At 38.8% G+C, this 17,632-nt stretch overlaps 1 protein-coding gene across 1 annotated transcript; it reads left to right on the top strand.

Moving 5' to 3' along the window:
* The first annotated feature begins 2,992 nt into the window (after window positions 1–2,992).
* fastk (Fas-activated serine/threonine kinase) lies at window positions 2,993–17,226 on the top strand. Its single transcript, XM_053499366.1, has 11 exons — window positions 2,993–3,351; window positions 3,543–3,582; window positions 5,245–6,079; window positions 7,674–8,147; window positions 8,486–8,634; window positions 9,363–9,579; window positions 10,329–10,488; window positions 11,736–11,827; window positions 11,941–12,586; window positions 16,760–16,874; window positions 16,956–17,226. Exons 3-11 carry the CDS (start codon window positions 5,287–5,289, stop codon window positions 17,040–17,042), a joined length of 2,733 nt encoding a protein of 910 aa, XP_053355341.1. The 5' UTR covers window positions 2,993–3,351; window positions 3,543–3,582; window positions 5,245–5,286; the 3' UTR covers window positions 17,043–17,226.
* The last annotated feature ends 406 nt before the right edge of the window (window positions 17,227–17,632 follow it).

The raw sequence follows: 17,632 nt of genomic DNA, 5'->3' as shown, positions 1-17,632 counted from the left end.
TGCAGATCCAATTCATAATAGCTAAATTCATAGCTATTCTTACACACTGGAAATTTGTCATGAAAGTGTTATTTTTCAACAATTAAATAGTTTTTTATAATCTAAGAGTAGGAAGAATTTAAAGTTAATGACATCTTATTAAATCATTACAGATTCTTGCTTATAAACAATCCATAACACTTGCAGGTACAGTATACGCCCTGTTTGTTGAGTTTTTGTTTTGTGTGCTCTCCTGTTCTCCTCGCCTGACACACTAACACATTTATATTTTGCCTTTGTAAATTTATTAGATTTTATTCAGATTACTGGGTATAAAAACTATCATGATGGTCACAAATGAGTTTAAACTAGTGCACTGTCATTAATAGTCAGAGCTGCATCACAGCTCTCACTTAAAAGGCCAGAGAGTGAGCAAGGGGCATCTCTGGTCCTCTATGGCATCTATTTATCCATCTATATCCTCTATAAGGGGTGCTTACTATAGTTAATACTTTGAATACTCAATCACTCTTTATCTGCTTTCTCTTATAAGGTAAGGTAAGATAAGATAAGATAAGATAAGATAAGATAAGATAAGATAAGACAAGACAAGATAAGATAAGATAAGATAAACTTTTATTATTACCACAAGTGGGAAATTTGTTTTGCCACGGCAGCAAGTGGACAGTACAAAGTTAAAAATTAAGAAACAACAGAATAAAGTAAAATAAAATAAAATGGAAAAAAAAAAGACAATTTGCCCTAAAACCACCTTTCAGTGAAAGGCAGATACAGTATATACAGCGTCCTGGGGGCCTGGAGCCTATCCTAGGAGACTTAGGGCACGAGGTGGGGTACACCCTGTATGGGGGGGCCAATCCATCACATGGCACATATACACACGCATACATGCAATAATTTACACATTACAGCAATTTAGGAGCACCAATCTGCATGTCTTTGGACTGTGAGAGGAAACAGGAGTACCAGGAGGAAACCCACCAAGCATGGGGAGAGCATGCGAACTCCATGCACACAGACCCGAGGTGGGAAACGAACCCTCAACCCACTGTGCCACCTATTTTGAACAGTTAAAAAGGTGACCAAACCAATGGCACATTGGCATACATGCGTCAAATACCATATGTTTTTTTTAAGAATGACTTAAAATTAACATTTTACATTAGCCCTGCGATGATTTGGCACCCTGTCCAGAGTGTACCCCGCCTTGTGCCCTAAGCCTCCTGGGGTAAGCTCCAGACCCCCTGTGACCCTGAATACAGGATAAAGCGGTCTAGATGATGAGAGAGTGAGAGTAAACATTTACATTAGGTTTTATTGGGGTTGCCACTAGTTGGAGCTCTTTTTTTTTTTTTTTATCTCTGTTACGGTTTTTGTCATAATTCCAACTAGAGTGAGAGTAAAGGAAATAAAAAGAACTATAAGATGTGTGACTATGCCTATAAATGCTTTTATTTGGTTTTATTCAGAAAGTCTAGTTTTATTGTTGACTTTTATTTAAATTAACATGTTTTTTTCATTAACACATACAAATACAGTACATACAGTACATGTATACATACAACTTTCAAGAACTGCATATATACAGAGTGAAGGAAAGGCCTCAGAACATCACTTTGGACCCCTCACATCCAAGCCAACTTCTCATTGAACTTTTGCTGTCTGGTCGGCGTTACAGAGCAACAAACACCAAGACAGCCAGATACAAGAACGGTTTGTTCTCCCCAAGCAATCTACCTCATGAGCAGTTAAATGTTCTCCCCACTGTGCAATAAAAATATGTCCAATGTTACTATGTGCAATAGATGTAATACTGTGCAATACCACTGATATTTATTTAATAATAGCCCACAGCTTATTCCATTTCTTGTATTTTTATGTGTTATTGCCGTCTCTGGAAGCTTCTGTCATCAAAGCATGTGCAAACATGTTCCTTGTATGTGCAAATGTACTTGGCAGTAAAGCTCTTTCTAATTCTAATTCTCCGATTCTGATATGAAGTTTATCATATGTATCCTATTTCAGAATTCACTGGGTTACTATCCAAGGTAACAAAGTTGTGTGTAAATATAAATTACAATTAACATTAATTTATAAACAACTTTTCTCATAATTTATAAATAATGCCTGCTGTGACCTGGGTCGTGATGGTTTATTGTTTTAAAAGTGAGTTTTAATAACCTACAGGGACATGTGTTTAAATTATAGACTTATAATATATATATATATATATATATATATATATATATATATATATATATATATATATATTTTTTTTTTTTTTTTTTTTTTTTAACAGTCACTTAGCATGCTAACGCCATGCACTCTGAAGGTGTAAGGCGACAGTGCTAACCACATTGAAGTAGGTGATGGGAATTTATTAAAAGCTTTTTCTTTAACTTTAATAATAATAATAATAATACTTTCATTAAGACTTTTACAATGTTACTATTAAAGTTACTTGGCTAGATATAAAAAAATACTTTTAAAGACTAAACATATTACATAGTATTCAGAACAATGAAAAACTGTTGGAAATTATTATTCTACTACTGTATTTTCTTTCCTCCTTTCTGTTCTGTAGTACTGTACGGATAAATCACGTGTAACCAGCAGGTGGCAGTATCAGCATTGAGCACTACAACAGTCCAACGTTACAGTCCCAGTACAGTACCTATAATTAGAAGAGCTAGGCTGAGAGATTAATTTTTTTTAAGTGCTATGAAATCATGTCCCGTGATATTTAAGAAATCGCTATATTTTTATGGGGAAAACAAACATTACATAATTAAAAAAAAAATAAAAGAAAGAAAGAAAAATAGTTTTTTATACGATGTAAAACAAAATCCTAGTTCATACTCCTTACCAGTTGGTGGCAGTAGTGCACAATGTAATTGTTAGCCAACCATTAATAAAAAAAAAAAAGAAGAAGAACAATTCCGTTCCCGTGACCCTGACGGGCTTCCGGTTTGCGAGTGTTGACTTCCGGGAAGATGGCGTACACCGGGGCGGCGGACCGCTGTTACCGTAGTGCACGGAGAGGCAGTGTGTGAAAAGCCCTGTGTGTGTGACAGGACAGGACACATGTCAGCCGTGTCTCCCGCGGACAGTGGAGTGTTGTGCGTCGGTGTTGGAGTCGGAGGTTTGGTGTTTGGAGCAGGGAGCGCTTACAGAGTCGGAGCTCCAGCCCCGGGGTGTGTTAGCCTCAGCAGTATTCTGACAGGCCGGGTCAGAGGAGCTCCTGACGCGGACAGCAGCGCAGCTCTTAGCCTGACTTCATCACATCCTGCTGGTGTTTCTCTCATCACTGCACAAACTGTCTCCTCCTCAAAGCGCTGTTTTAATCAGCCGGTACACATTTAGCTGCTCCTCAGTTAGCTAACTCATTGTCAGCACGTTCCTACGTGCCTGTAGAAATGGTTTTACGGTTTAGGAATGACATGATGCTCATTTTACTTTCATAAACACGACTTTGTTTTTTTTTTCTCCACGGCTGTGTATAACCTCTTCCCCATGTCCACTTGTGTCCCGGATGGCACCAGGCTCCATCTGCTCCCCTGCACCTTGTTTTAAACTAAACATGTAAGTACATTTCTTTAGATCTATTTATTTACATTTACATTAAATTAAGCACTGTGGTCTGTCATCATCAGAAGGTTATGAGGTTACATCCCAGAGTCTCCAGGTTGTAGTGTTGGGTCAACAAGTTGAACCTCGTCACACTTTTTTGATCACTTTGGGTTTAAAAAAAAATCCCCAACTGAATAAACATATTAAAATAATCTGTTAAAAAATATTTTTTGTTTTTAGAAAACAGTAAAGACGCATAACTGTCGCCTTGCACCTCCAGGGTGGAGGGTTCGATTCCCTCCTCAGGTCTGTGTGTGTGTGGAGTTTGCATGTTAAATTCAATTAAGTTTTATTTATACAGCACTTTTAACACTGGTTATTCTTGCAACGCAGCTATACACAATAAAAAGAGAATTATGGAAATTTGTATGAAATGTGAAAAATGTGTTTGAATCAAAATGATCAGATTGTCCCTGATGATCAAGCTGAGGGCGACGGTGATGAGGAAAAACTCCCTGAGATGGCAATAGGAAGAAACCTTGAAAGGAACCAGACTCAACAGGGAAACCATTCTCATTTGAGTGATAACAGATAGCAAGGATTGTTTTGCAGTCATTCTTTGTGTTGGGATGCTGGAAGTTTAATATAACAAGACACATGTTTAAGTTAATATGGAGTCCAGTTTCGTTACTGGACCTCAGGTACAAAATTGTGGGAAATGCCAGTCCTGATCTATTGAGTGTCACACGTCTTCGGAGAACTGCTGTCTGCATCGGCCGAGTCCAGGACCGTCTTTATAATGAAGTAAAATCTTCCCCAGTCCCCACACGTGTCAACCTGCATCATCAGAGGCAAAGTATAGCAGATCCACGTAAAAGTTAATGTAATCATTAACATTCATCCTGTCATAAGAAACCTGGTAATAATCAGAGCTTCTCATATGAAAGCTGTTAAAGTTGGGGACAATGGCAAGCCAGATACTTGAAAACATTTCTTTGACACACTGTGAGATCATGCCACAATAATGAGCTCATTGTCCTTTTTTTCCACTTATCTCACATGAAGAAGGAGAAAGAATTTGGAATCCAGTCTAATCTGGCTAATCGTGAACAGTGCACCGTGTCAGAAGAAGCTCATTTACCAGCCTCAGAATATACGAATTAATAAACAGCACCTCAGATTAGAGCTGTTATAAGCTGAAATAAGCATCAGGAAAGACCACATTAGAAGTTGTGTCCAAACGTTTGACTGGTAGTGTAATTAATCGCAGTATTGATAATCCATCATCATATCACCTGACCCATGTTTTAACAACTGCTTCTACAGTGTTAATGCAAGATGCAACCTCATTAAGGAGTCTTATTCATAGAAACCATTGCTATATGATTTCCTTAATGTTATTTCATTCTTTTCAGCTTTATCCTTCAGTGTATAAAGTTACACATTATTTTCTACCATATATATATTTTTTTATTATTATTATTTTATTTTTTTTATTACAAATGTGAGATGTTTGTATGGCAGGCATGCAGGTAATGTGACATCTTTGAAGTAGTCGCGGTTTCAAGTGGCGCCATATGATCCTCAAGTTTCTTTTTTTTAAGTTTAAGGAGTGGAGCTTTCACTCTGTTAAACTCAGACTAACACTGTAATATTGGTTCTTTCTTGTTTTAGGTATATGCCGTTAAAGTTTAGTGTTAAGTCAGCCCGTGTACCATGCTGGCACTGCCCTCCCGCCTCGGCCTCTTAACCCGTGGGATATTTTCCTTGCCTGCACAGCCTTCCCACCTCCTGGCTCCAGGTGCTCTCACCAGCATGTACGCCACGCGCCTGTACAGCGGTGGAGGGAGCAAGCCCGCTCGTCGCATAGGCCTGATAGGGGGAGGGCAAACCATGCTGGAGAATCATCACCACCACCCCCTCGCCCCTCATCACCCTCACATCCCGCCTCCTCAGACTTTCCCTCCTCCGCTCTACCAGGGCCGCGTGGATGCCCATCGAACCTACTACCAGCCCCATCAACACTATAACACACACCCGCAGGTGCCTCATCTCCCTCCTCCACACTACCAACCCCATGCCCACATGCACCACAGCAAAAAGAAGACCTGGAACTTCATTCATGAGAAGATGAGCTATGACACCTTCTTTACCATGAAGCGACTGATCGATCGCTCGCGCAGTGTGGACGAGGTGCTCCGCTGGGTGACCCAGAATCCAGGGAAGATCTCGCACAACCACTACCCTATCGCCTTACAGAAAATCGGCCAGCTCCTGGCACTCCAGCAGGCTGGAGCGATTGGAAGTGGAACAGGAAGCCTGGGGGTCAGCGGGGTGAGCGCAGAGGGAGCGCTGTCTTCACCTACTGCTGTAGGCACAGCTGATGGTGCAACTCGAAAGATTCTGGATCACCCAGACTTCCAGACCCTCTGTGACGCCATCGTTAACGACTGCTCCAAGTTTGACAACTTCAGCATCGTCAACTGCCTTTATGCCGTGGCTGCACTCGGTAAGACTGAAGATTCAAGTTTTAAGATTGAGATTAAGATTAGAACAAATAAATGTGGAATAAATTGCACTTAATTCTTTTGTGTGTGTATTTCAGTGTGTAATTAAAGCTTAAGTAATGAATTGTTACCTGCAAATTGCTTTTTTTAATTTAAAATACTTTGCTTTGGGAATAAAACTGAATTAAGTTTAATTCATTCTTCAGGGACTAAATTTCTCATGGATTCTATAGAGTTGTATGTAGGAACTCCTGCTAGAATCATAAAGACACTCCTGTGCCTATTCTCCCGCTCATGATCATACTGAGTATGCTTTTAACACCCACAGTTTATAAAGTGCAGTTGTAGAAGACTAATGATTCATTATCTCACTACGCCGTGTCACCCTTTCCCTTTGAGGCTGATTTGTTTGTCGTCTCAGGGGGATTTTCCCGCCTCCGACTGTCCATTTTCACCTCTGGCTTGCTCATTACAGATCTAAAACTGTCTCATGACAGAGTCTATTACTAAAAGCACTGCCTGCTTGTTAAGTAGTGATGCACCATGCCAGTCATGTGAGTCCTTTTTTGGGTCCAAACAGGTTCATTTCCCTCAGTTCAGTATGCTGCTTTTGTGTTCAAAATCAAACAGTAGTTCTCTTTTATCTGCATTTCTTGTGATCAGCAGGATCACAAGAAATTGCTAAGATTGGTTAAAAGTTTTTTTTGTTTGTTTGTTATTTAGTTTTTTTCCTTTTTGTTCCATTTAAGAGTTGGCTAGATGCCAAGAAGGTATTGTAAATAGGATTCATAAGTTGGGAACTATTAAAAACATGTTAGACATATATGTAATACGATGTATATTAAATTAATATATCATATATGTATGCAATACATTTAGTTTCAAAATATTTATACAAGTTTTTTTGTTTATACGTTTACTTTTTACGTAACAATAAAAAAAATGTTATTGTGCCTAAAACTTTGCACAGTACTGTACCTATTTTGGAATATATTTACTATGAAGTTTGGGGCCAGTGGAGGCAATGACTATAAAAGTTTTCAGTCGTTTTTTTTTTTTTTCTTCTTCTATTTTCAATGATGTCTAATGATTTAAACCTTTACAATAATTAAATTTTTTAATAAAACTTAAAATTTTGGACTAGGCGCTGCCATTTGTGTCTGAGGGAGTTTATCATACGTCACACTTAACAAGCGGATACAAATTCAATTTAATTTAAAAGCTTTGTACGATAATAAGAAACTTATCATATCACATAGACGTGATATGAGTTTGCGTGATTAACTTAATGCTGCTTCGTAATAAAAATTTTTTTTTTGGACAATAACATTAGATGCTTGTTAGAAACCATATACCATCGAATATATTGAGCTGAATTCAGATAACGAAACTTACACTGACTATTTTGGCTGAATATGATTTAAAATCTGCTGTGTAATTCATAGTACAAGCACGTCTACATTAAAAACTTTAGATTACCCTGAGCAGAAATAATACATGGGAAAGTTTTTAGTCACACCCTTTTTATATTTGACTCATTCTTATGTTTAGCTGATGCGGACATTTCCATCTGACTATAACTGTGTATTTTTTTAGGGCTGCCCAGTGATTCTCGGATAGTGCAGGTGCTGGAGGAGGAGTCGCAGGGCCGTCTGTCGCAGTTCAACCAGAAGGACATCTCTATGGTTTTCAGCAGCTGCATGAAGCTGCACCCGTCCAGCCAGCACTCTCTCATTGAGTCATGTCTAGCAGGCTTGGAGAAGAACATTGAGCGTGAGCGTCACCCACAGACGTTGTTCCTACTGCTCTCTTATTACCGCACCAAGTGGCGTGCGCTGCAGGCGGCCGACACTGCCTCGGCGGAACAGCTTGTGGTCGACCGCAAGATCCTGCGTCTGGTTAAACACACGCTGGTCAGTGTCAGCTGCGTACGCGACCACGAGATGACCTTACTAGATGAGATGCTGGCGGCGTGCGCCCGGGAGGCTAGCAACAAGAGCCTTGAGCTCATCTTCAGCTCTCACCTCTTCTACCAGAACAGGCAGGAGAAGTTTGTGAGCAGCCTAGCTGGTGAGTCTGTCCACAAAAAAAATAAAAATAGTCATAGCAATTAGAATTGGATTTGTTAGATTTGTTTCTATAACAAACTTAACAAAAAACCCACCCCAGAAATAACAAAAGTTATTTCATGAGTCAACAAGACTCCAGCAAAGTTATTTGTTCTAGTCATGGTGTTGTACTGTAATAAAGTTGGATATGGATATAGTTTATTCAGAATGTAGAATACAAAGAAACATTATACACATTTAAAAGATGTGTGCATAGCCTTATGAGAACGTTAACAAAGGTAAAAAAAAAAGTCCAAGTGAGTACATTGTTTAATGGCCTTTTCCCTACCTCTACGGCAGAGGAGCTCCTGAAAAAGGTCGACAGTATCACCCCTTACACCATGGCTCTCATTGCCAAGTATATCGCCCGCCATCGTCTCAGAGAGACAAAGCTACTGGACACTATTGCAGAATTCCTCGTCAAGAAGGGCGAGTACTTAGACAGCAAGGTAAGATGAAAAAAAAAATTTGAATATCAAGGTATCTGTTTTGGATTTAAATCGTTCAGCTTGCGGCTAATGGATTGATTCATAATTATATGAATAATTTGTGTTTGATTAAAAAGAGATTTTTATTGATTAAGGACTTTTGATTAAGGAATTTGATTTGATACTGTGATTTGATTGATTGTTTTTAAATAAATATTCTCATACATTAGGGCTACACAATCGCCACAATATTGACCCAAATACTAAATATACCATTTTGTATTCAAACATATTTATTAACAGCAAATAACTCAACAAATGATCTCATTAAGAGAATGTTTGCCAAATTTTATTTATCACCTCAAAATTATTTTTAAAAATATTTTATTTATTGACAAACTCTAAATAAATTCTTGACAATGTATACTATATATTGTGTGTTTTAAATTGCAGCCTTTTTCAATTAAATAATTGCACTAGTCCATATCATGATTTTTATGCAATTAATTGTGCACATTAGAATCAATTAAAAGCATTTCTAAAAGACATTCACTTGTATTCTTTTTATTTGGGATTGTGTTTTTGTCTGGTGTGACAGAGTTCATATTATTTAACTTGACGGAGTGAGAAATCTGTTGCATTTGTATTGCTCTAAAACATCATAAAGTTGCATCTTTTTTGTGAAAAGAAAAAAGCAGAAAAGTATTTTAACTGTATTGTAACGGAACTTATCTCTCTGTTTTGTCCAGGTGATCCAGAAGCTTGTGTTTCCGTTCAGTCGTATGAGTTATCGGCCAGTGAACGAGACTCAGTTCTTCTCTAAGCTGGAAATGGTGTTGGAGCTGAAGGCTCTGAGCTCCCCGCTGGCTACAGTCAACATTCTCATGTCCCTGTTCCAGCTGGGACACTTTCCCAGCCTGGTGCTGCACCGGGTCTTCTCACCATCCTTTATCAGCAACGTCACCAGTGAGTCCATCCGCTTTACAAATCATCACTTTAGTCTGACATGTTGTTTTTGTATTATATTATTATAATGGTTTTCAGATTATTATTATTATTATTTTCAGTGCTTGTTTTTACTTATTTCTTCCATCTGACTAAATCATGTCTCACATGACTATATAAAATTACCATAAAAGCAGCCATGTCAGTCGAGTCAGTTTGTGATTTAGAGTTACGCTTGCTTCCAAGTGATTCAGCAAGGACGTTATTCCTGCCGTGTTTTCATGATGTAGAACTTTTCTTATAGAGTAGTTGTTTCAGCATAGCTTATATGGGCTGTGTGATAATTGCTTAAGTCTTGATTAATAGTTATGAGTTTGATATTTATTCAGGAACAAAGCAGTCCTATAGAGATCCAAATTCAAAACATCCATCGTTTTGTCAGGTGGTCACATCTGCTACACATAATACTGCCAAGTTAAATAATGATAAATCGTTAACTAAATGGACTTCACTGAACACAAGACTAGAGAATAGATAACGGTCTGTCTTGACAAACTACTGTCATTGGATATCATCGATCCTTATCAAGCTCCGGTGGATTAAATTATTAATTTAAATGTAATAAATGTAGACAGCCTTAGCAACTGTAGCATTTTCAGCCAGGCTCAAAACAGCAGTATTGACCCAGCCAGCCAGTCAGTTGTTTATAATGCACTCGTATTTCAGTCTGTGGCACTAAGCTGGGTTGTTTGCTATGTGCTGCTCTGCAGACAGTCCGTATGCTCTGATTGTACGCCGATATTTGTCCCTGCTGGACGCTGCGGTGGAACTCGAGCACAGAGAGTACACAGGGCCTCGTCTGCAGGACTCGCACAAAGTGCTCATGTTTGATCACGCACTCACTGCTGACGAGGTCAACCGCAAGTACAGGTCAGTACACAGCTTTTTATCATGTGAATTCAACAGAATAATACACATGTAGCTGGCACTCCAGAGTGTTTTCCCTTGTTAGAACCATAAAATATATGATGAGATATTTAAAATACAGTATAGTGTAGAATGTTCATCATTCCATTATTAACCCAATGATGATTCAAATATTATTCAATTTATAAATGTATTATTGATAATTCACAAATGTGTTTTTAAAAGATCTTTAAGCATAAAGATTTTGTATTTTTTGTAAACTGATTAAATATGTGTAATTTTGTTGATTATAAGTTAGTTATAATTAAGATTATGATCATAATTCAGCTTTCTCTTACACACTTGGCTAAAATTTAGTCAAAAGTTAGTTACTATATTTAATAGGACTAACTTTTGTCTTTTATTGGCTGTAATAATCAAAGGTTTGTACAGGTAAGTAGGTACAGGTTAGTGTACAGGTAGTCCCCGACTTACAAATGAGGTTTGTCCCGGGAGCACGTTCCAAGCCAAGTCCAATCTGTTCTTAACTCCGACAAAGTGAGTTTTGAATGCCTTTGACATGAATGTACAATGTAAAGCATACAAAACGGAGACAGACTTGACTAAATCTCCATAAAAAAATTTAACTGCACCTTAGGAAATTAATCTGAAACATGAAATGTAACAGTGTTGACACGGCGCCTTTTAATTGCGAGAGGAATTCCAGACACCATTTTGTCTAAGAGCTGTTTCCCCTGTATTAGACTGTGAATTCTGTTTTGTTGAGGATTGTCTGAAATATTAATTTAATTAATAAGTCACTCCATCACGGCAGCTTTACTGGACAGCCATTTTATATCATTGTGCTTTTAAAGTAATTCATTGAAACCGATGTGGCCGACTCATTTCTCCCGCACCCCCATAAACATACACTTACAATATACCGGACTATAGACACTTTATACATTCACTGACCCACTGAAAATATTGCATATACTGTAAATGTAACTATTGGTATCTGGTGCATTGCAGTGTTTATTTTTTGTACAATACACGTGAGCTACTTCCGTGATTGAGCCGAAAATAAAACCACGGTCCTGTTGTATCCGCGGAAATTCATAACTCGAATGTTCATAAGTCGGGGACTACCTGTATCTTATGTTTTGTTTATAATAACAAAGTAAACATTTTTAAAGGAAAAAAATGTGATTACAAATACATTTTTTTGTGAAGTTTGAGCTACTGTACGAGTTTGTCTCTTCTCCATACAGTTATAAAGGTCTTGTTGCCGAAGCCCTCAGGCAGTTGGTTGGAGAGCATGGTTACAAGCAAGATGAAGTTCTACCTCCGGGATATTACACAGGTATAGAAAACATCCTGGCATTAAAACATTGACAAGTTTGTGGAAGATTTATCTGATAATCTCATAATGGTCTTTCTTTTCTTTATCTCTTAATCTTTCCTCCCTCTGAGCAGATTTTTTGCTGTGGATAGACCATGCTGGCCGTGTTCTTCCCATTAGAGCAGGCTCAGCAGCAGTCCCTTTAACTGCAGACCCTTCTATGTGCACAGTTGTGAACCCCAAATCCCCAGACAGTTCCAACTCGGTTGCTGGTCTCACCTCTGACTTCCAGAAGTTCTCTCCTTTCTCACCGCCTCTAGAAGAGAGCATCGACAAACAGGCCGAAAATGATTCCACCTTCCTGCCTCCCCACATGCAGAGAGCAGGCACCAATGGAGCAGTGCCACTGGACTACAACACCTATTACCAAGCTGCAGATTACTACAACAGCCTGGCCAAAGAACACTCTCTGGAGAGCCAGGACAGCTCGACGTTGAGCAGTCCATCTGAATGTCTCGCTCAAGCTGGGTCAGCTGTCCCTGGGGCCACTGCACCACAGGACTCCCTCTTCCAGTTCTCTATTGGAAAGATCCTGGAGGATGAGGCTGGTGCATCCATCCAAGTAGGGGCCAATTCAGGACCAGACTGCAGTATCACACCTTTCTATGAAGGAGTGACGTATGAGGCAGGAGATAGCAATGCAGTGACTGCTGCTCCACTCCAGCTGCATTCTGCAAAGCCCTCAGAGTTGGACAGGACAGCCGGCGAGCACATTAAAAGGTCAGTCCAACATCATATTCGTGAAGTTTTATGATGCAGAAATATGGAAATTCTATCCATATGAATCAGATGACACTGAAAATCAACATTTTATACTACTCATACATTAGATGCATCCGTTTAGTAACAGGAAATGTTGTAAAGTGACGATGCATGCCTGTAGCCTTTGCTCTTAATCTTTGTTGTGTAAATGGTGTTACAGTAGCAGAGCTCATTCTTCCTCAGGTTACATTTTGTGTTTTTGAGTTTTGCATGTTTTTCTCAGGGCCATTCCTAAGGGCATCTATGTAGGATGATTGACTACTTTAAATTGCTAATAAATGTTTAAATGTGTGCATGGTGCCCTTCGACAAACTGGTGTCCCATTCAGTCTTTTCTCCTACGTTGTGCCTATTTGTTAGCACAGTAGGGTTCGGTTCGACAATCCTGACAAGGATCAAATGAGTACGTAAGTGAGTGAATGAAGGACTGAATGAAATTAAATACACAATGGTCAAGTAATTGTGTAATGTCTGGTCTATATGTATATGTCATTTTTACTTAGACTGCAATAATAATTAAATAACAAAAAAAATCTAATTGAGACTGTGACATTGCTTCCATCTAACAGACAGTACCAATCCAATTTCCAATGCATACATGGCATGGTTTATACGCAGTTTGTCAGGCTTCTCAACAGGTGCTTATGACCTCAAGGCTTTCATACTCTCACTGGCATTTTAACTGTCTTGGGCTCAAGCATTGTTTGTCTAACGCTTAATGAATGTTTGCCCAGTTGAATATTTCTTCTCACTATTCCCCCTCTCTTTAATCTTAGCCCCAGATGCTCGAACCACAGGCCACCTGATTGTCAAATACCTACTAAACCTATTAGCCATAACAGTGAAACATCAAAACATTGACGTTGATTATCAGTTATACCAATAAACTGGTGACAGGATCATGGGCACTCAAGGCCTGTGGGATGTGCTGGACCGATAAGTCTGATCCATGCAGGACCTGCTGTTAATGCAGGTTCAGACATCACAGCACACCTTCAGAAGTCTTTTTGAGTCAGGGCTGTTTTTGTGGTACGAGGGGAACCTACGCAATTTTGAGAATAATATTTTGATGTTTTAATGTCATGGCTGATCAGTGTATATATATATTAGCGTGGTTCTTATCCCTTGTCCTGGAGTTGCCCTATGTTTTCTTAGCTGCCAGAACACCTGATTTAAAAAAATCAGCAAATTTTCAGTCTTTTCTGAATTGAACTGTGTGTGACAGAGCAGGGATAGACACTTAAATGTGCCAGGCATTAGGAGGTAGGAACCCCTGCTATATACTTTTTTGGCCACACAGTATTTACAACCTAACTGACTCTCATTTATGCACATCTGTGCATCGATTTCCTGAGTAAAAACAACTGTCGGAATTTTCTGTGCCATAATGACGGGCTGGACAATAATTCGATATCAATATATATCGCAAAATATTTTTTTTCAATAATGTGATATAATTTTTAAACACATTTCCGATATTTCGATATACATTTGAATATATATATATATATATATATATATATATATATATACTGTATATATACAGTGGTGTGAAAAACTATTTGCCCCCTTCCTGATTTCTTATTATTTTGCATGTTTGTCACACTTAAATGTTTCTGCTCATCAAAAACCGTTAACTATTAGTCAAAGATAACATAATTGAACACAAAATGCAGTTTTTAAATGAAGATTATGTTATTAAGGGAGAAAAAAAACTCCAAATCTACATGGCCCTGTGTGAAAAAGTAATTGCCCCCCCCCCCCTTGTTAAAAAATAACTTAACTGTGGTTTATCACAGTTAAAAGTTCAATTTCTGTAGTCACCCCCAGGCCTGATTACTGCCACACCTGTTTCAATCAAAAAATCACTTAAATAGGAGCTACCTGACACAGAGAAGTAGACCAAAAGCACCTCAAAAGCTAGACATTATGCCAAGATCCAAAGAAATTCAGAAAAAAATGAGAACAAAAGTAATTGAGATCTATCAGGCTGGTAAAGGTTATAAAGCCATTTCCAAAGCCTTGGGACTCCAGCGAACCACAGTGAGAGCCATTATCCACAAATGGCAAAAAAATGGAACAGTGGTGAACCTTCCCAGGAGTGGCCGGCCGACCAAAATTACCCCAAGAGCGCAGAGACAACTCATCCGAGAGGCCACAAAAGACCCCAGGACAACAACTAAAGAACTGCAGGCCTCACTTGCCTCAATTAAGGTCAGTGTTCACGACTCCACCAAAAGAAAGAGACTGGGCAAAAACGGCCTGCATGGCAGATTTCCAAGGCGCAAACCACTTAAGCATAAAGAACATCAAGGCTCGTCTCAATTTTGCTAAAAAACATCTCAATGATTGCCAAGACTTTTGGGAAAATACCTTGTGGACCGACGAGACAAAAGTTGAACTTTTTGGAAGGTGCGTGTCCCGTTACATCTGGCGTAAAAGTAACACAGCATTTCAGAAAAAGAACACCATACCAACAGTAAAATATGGTGGTGGTAGTGTGATGGTCTGGGGTTGTTTTGCTGCTTCAGGACCTGGAAGGCTTGCTGTGATAGATGGAACCATGAATTCTACTGTCTACCAAAAAATCCTGAAGGAGAATGTCCGGCCATCTGTTCGTCAACTCAAGCTGAAGCGATCTTGGGTGCTGCAGCAGGACAATGACCCAAAACACACCAGCAAATCCACCTCTGAATGGCTGAAGAAAAACAAAATGAAGACTTTGGAGTGGCCTAGTCAAAGTCCTGACCTGAATCCTATTGAGATGTTGTGGCATGACCTTAAAAAGGCGGTTCATGCTAGAAAACTCTCAAATAAAGCTGAATTACAACAATTCTGCGAAGATGAGTGGGCCAAAATTCCTCCAGAGCTCTGTAAAAGACTCGTTGCAAGTTATCGCAAACACTTGATTGCAGTTATTGCTGCTAAGGGTGGCCCAATCAGTTATTAGGTTCAGGGGGCAATTACTTTTTCACACAGGGCCATGTAGGTTTGGATTTTTTTTCTCCCTAAATAATAAAAACCATCATTTAAAAACTGCATTTTGTGTTTACTTGTGTTATCTTTGACTAATAGTTAAATGTGTTTGATGATCAGAAACATTTAAGTGTGACAAACATGCAAAAGAATAAGAAATCAGGAAGGGGGCAAATAGTTTTTCACACCACTGTATATATATACACAGATACAGTGGCGGACTGGCCATCTGGATTACCGAATTTTCCCAGTGGGCCGGCCCAGTCAGTACGCAAATATATAAAAAATGACGGAAAACATAATATTTCATCTCTTTCCTACTCATATGGATGAGTACGTCGGTCGCAATCTGACCACATGTACAGTGCCATGAAAAAGTATTTGCCCCTTTCTAGAAACCCCTAGAGCCTGTCATCATAGGGTGTCATCAACACTCAACAATGTTCCGGCCAGAGCAATGTGTTTTTGTTGTTGCTCACTCTTTATTTATTTTATTATTTTTGTTTCTTTATCCTGTCTGAAGCAGTTTGTTTGTTGTTTAAATTTATATGAATAATCAATAAACCTGTTCTAGTTTAAATGGAAATATATTATTGTTAATAAGTTAAGTCTGAGAGTTTTATTTATTTGATAGTTTATTTCACATTTCTTGTTTAAAGGTTAAACACAAATAAAAATTGAATCTTATTTTTATTTTATTTTTTTACTGTTTTTATAAAAATAAAAAAAAATTATATATTATATACATATAATTTTAATAGAAGGAGCCTGGAGGTATTATACACTTTGCAAATTCAGTTTGCAGACATCCATTGTGTGTCCTCTGCAATTTTTTAATATTGTCCATATCGATATCGGAATTATATCGTATCGACCAAAATTAAGAAATATATCGTGATATAATTTTTTGCCATATCGTCCAGCCCTAATTAAAAGTTATTAAGAGTTATTGTTTAAAACAGTACAGAGTAAACAAGGTCCTTGTGTCTTGGTGTCAATGAATGCCAAGTGAGTCAAGTAATCACTGTATCAAACACAGCAGTTTATATACGCACACTTATTAAAGAAAGTACCATGCTCTATAAAAAGCTAGAACTTTTTTTTTCTAATTTAATCTTAGAATTACTATCTGACTAACATGCTTCTCTACATGCAGGGTGATAATGTCGGTAAACGATAAATGGCACTACTGCCACAACTCTGACGTGCTTGTGGGTTCCCGGGCCATGAGAGACCGCCACCTGCAGCTGCTAGGCTACGTTATACTCCAGGTAAAGTCAGGTGGAATGTGTTTAGTTTGTTTAAAAGATGCCAGCTCGTAGTCTCACCCCTTGTGTGCTTGTCTTCATCAGTTGCCCTATCTGGAGTTGGAGAAGCTGAATGGAATCGAGGAAGTGAAGCAGTACCTGCACAAAAAGCTCCTGGAGGTTCCTTTATGACGATGGAAAAGCAGAGGCGTTTGTGTGTGTGTGCGTGCGTGTCTGTGTGTGTGAGAGAGAGAGGGAGTGTGTATTAAGGTATGGGTGAGCATGTCTGCAAGCATGTGCAACGTTCTGTTTAAATAGGCATTGGTGTTTTGAGGAAAAAGGATTTGTGTGTGTGTGTGCGTGCGTGCGTGCGTGCGTGCGTGCGTGCGTGCGTGTGTGTGGGGACACACAGGATGTGACCAGTCCTGTGTTTTAGGAAATCTTGTGGTGACACTAAGCCGATAGGTGGGTGACTTAGTTCTTGACTTAGGGAAGGGTTGATGACATCACTCTGGGCAAAATGTAAAAACAAGATTTCTAGAAACAAATATGAAACCCAGGAACCTTCTAGAACACCCTCAACCTGCTCAACTACACAATCACATAGCCAAAGCTTGCGGATTTTCCTGATGCTTATTAGAAGTGCTGCTTGTAAAAGGAGTGACTTGGGATGAAATCAAGTTTCCTCTGATTTACTGCCAAAGATGAAGACAGTGAGTCAGTGGCACAAGTGCACTCAGATATTTGTAGCCGCAAAATTTTGAACACATAGTTAGAGTAAA

This window comes from Clarias gariepinus, chromosome 1 (assembly GCF_024256425.1).
Source record: "Clarias gariepinus isolate MV-2021 ecotype Netherlands chromosome 1, CGAR_prim_01v2, whole genome shotgun sequence".
NCBI classification, from domain to species: domain Eukaryota; kingdom Metazoa; phylum Chordata; class Actinopteri; order Siluriformes; family Clariidae; genus Clarias; species Clarias gariepinus.
The sequence above is the reverse complement of the archived record's forward strand: the minus strand, read 5'-3'. Positions and strand labels throughout refer to the sequence as shown.

Excerpts from the sequence above, each read along its gene's own strand:
- fastk (XM_053499366.1), top strand. The coding sequence starts at position 5,287 with ATGCTGGCACTGCCCTCCCGCCTCGGCCTCTTAACCCGTGGGATATTT. Across the intron at positions 8,635-9,362 it reads GCGAGTACTTAGACAGCAAG|GTGATCCAGAAGCTTGTGTT; the intron begins GTAAGATGAAAA and ends TGTTTTGTCCAG. Across the intron at positions 11,828-11,940 it reads ACCTCCGGGATATTACACAG|ATTTTTTGCTGTGGATAGAC; the intron begins GTATAGAAAACA and ends CCCTCTGAGCAG.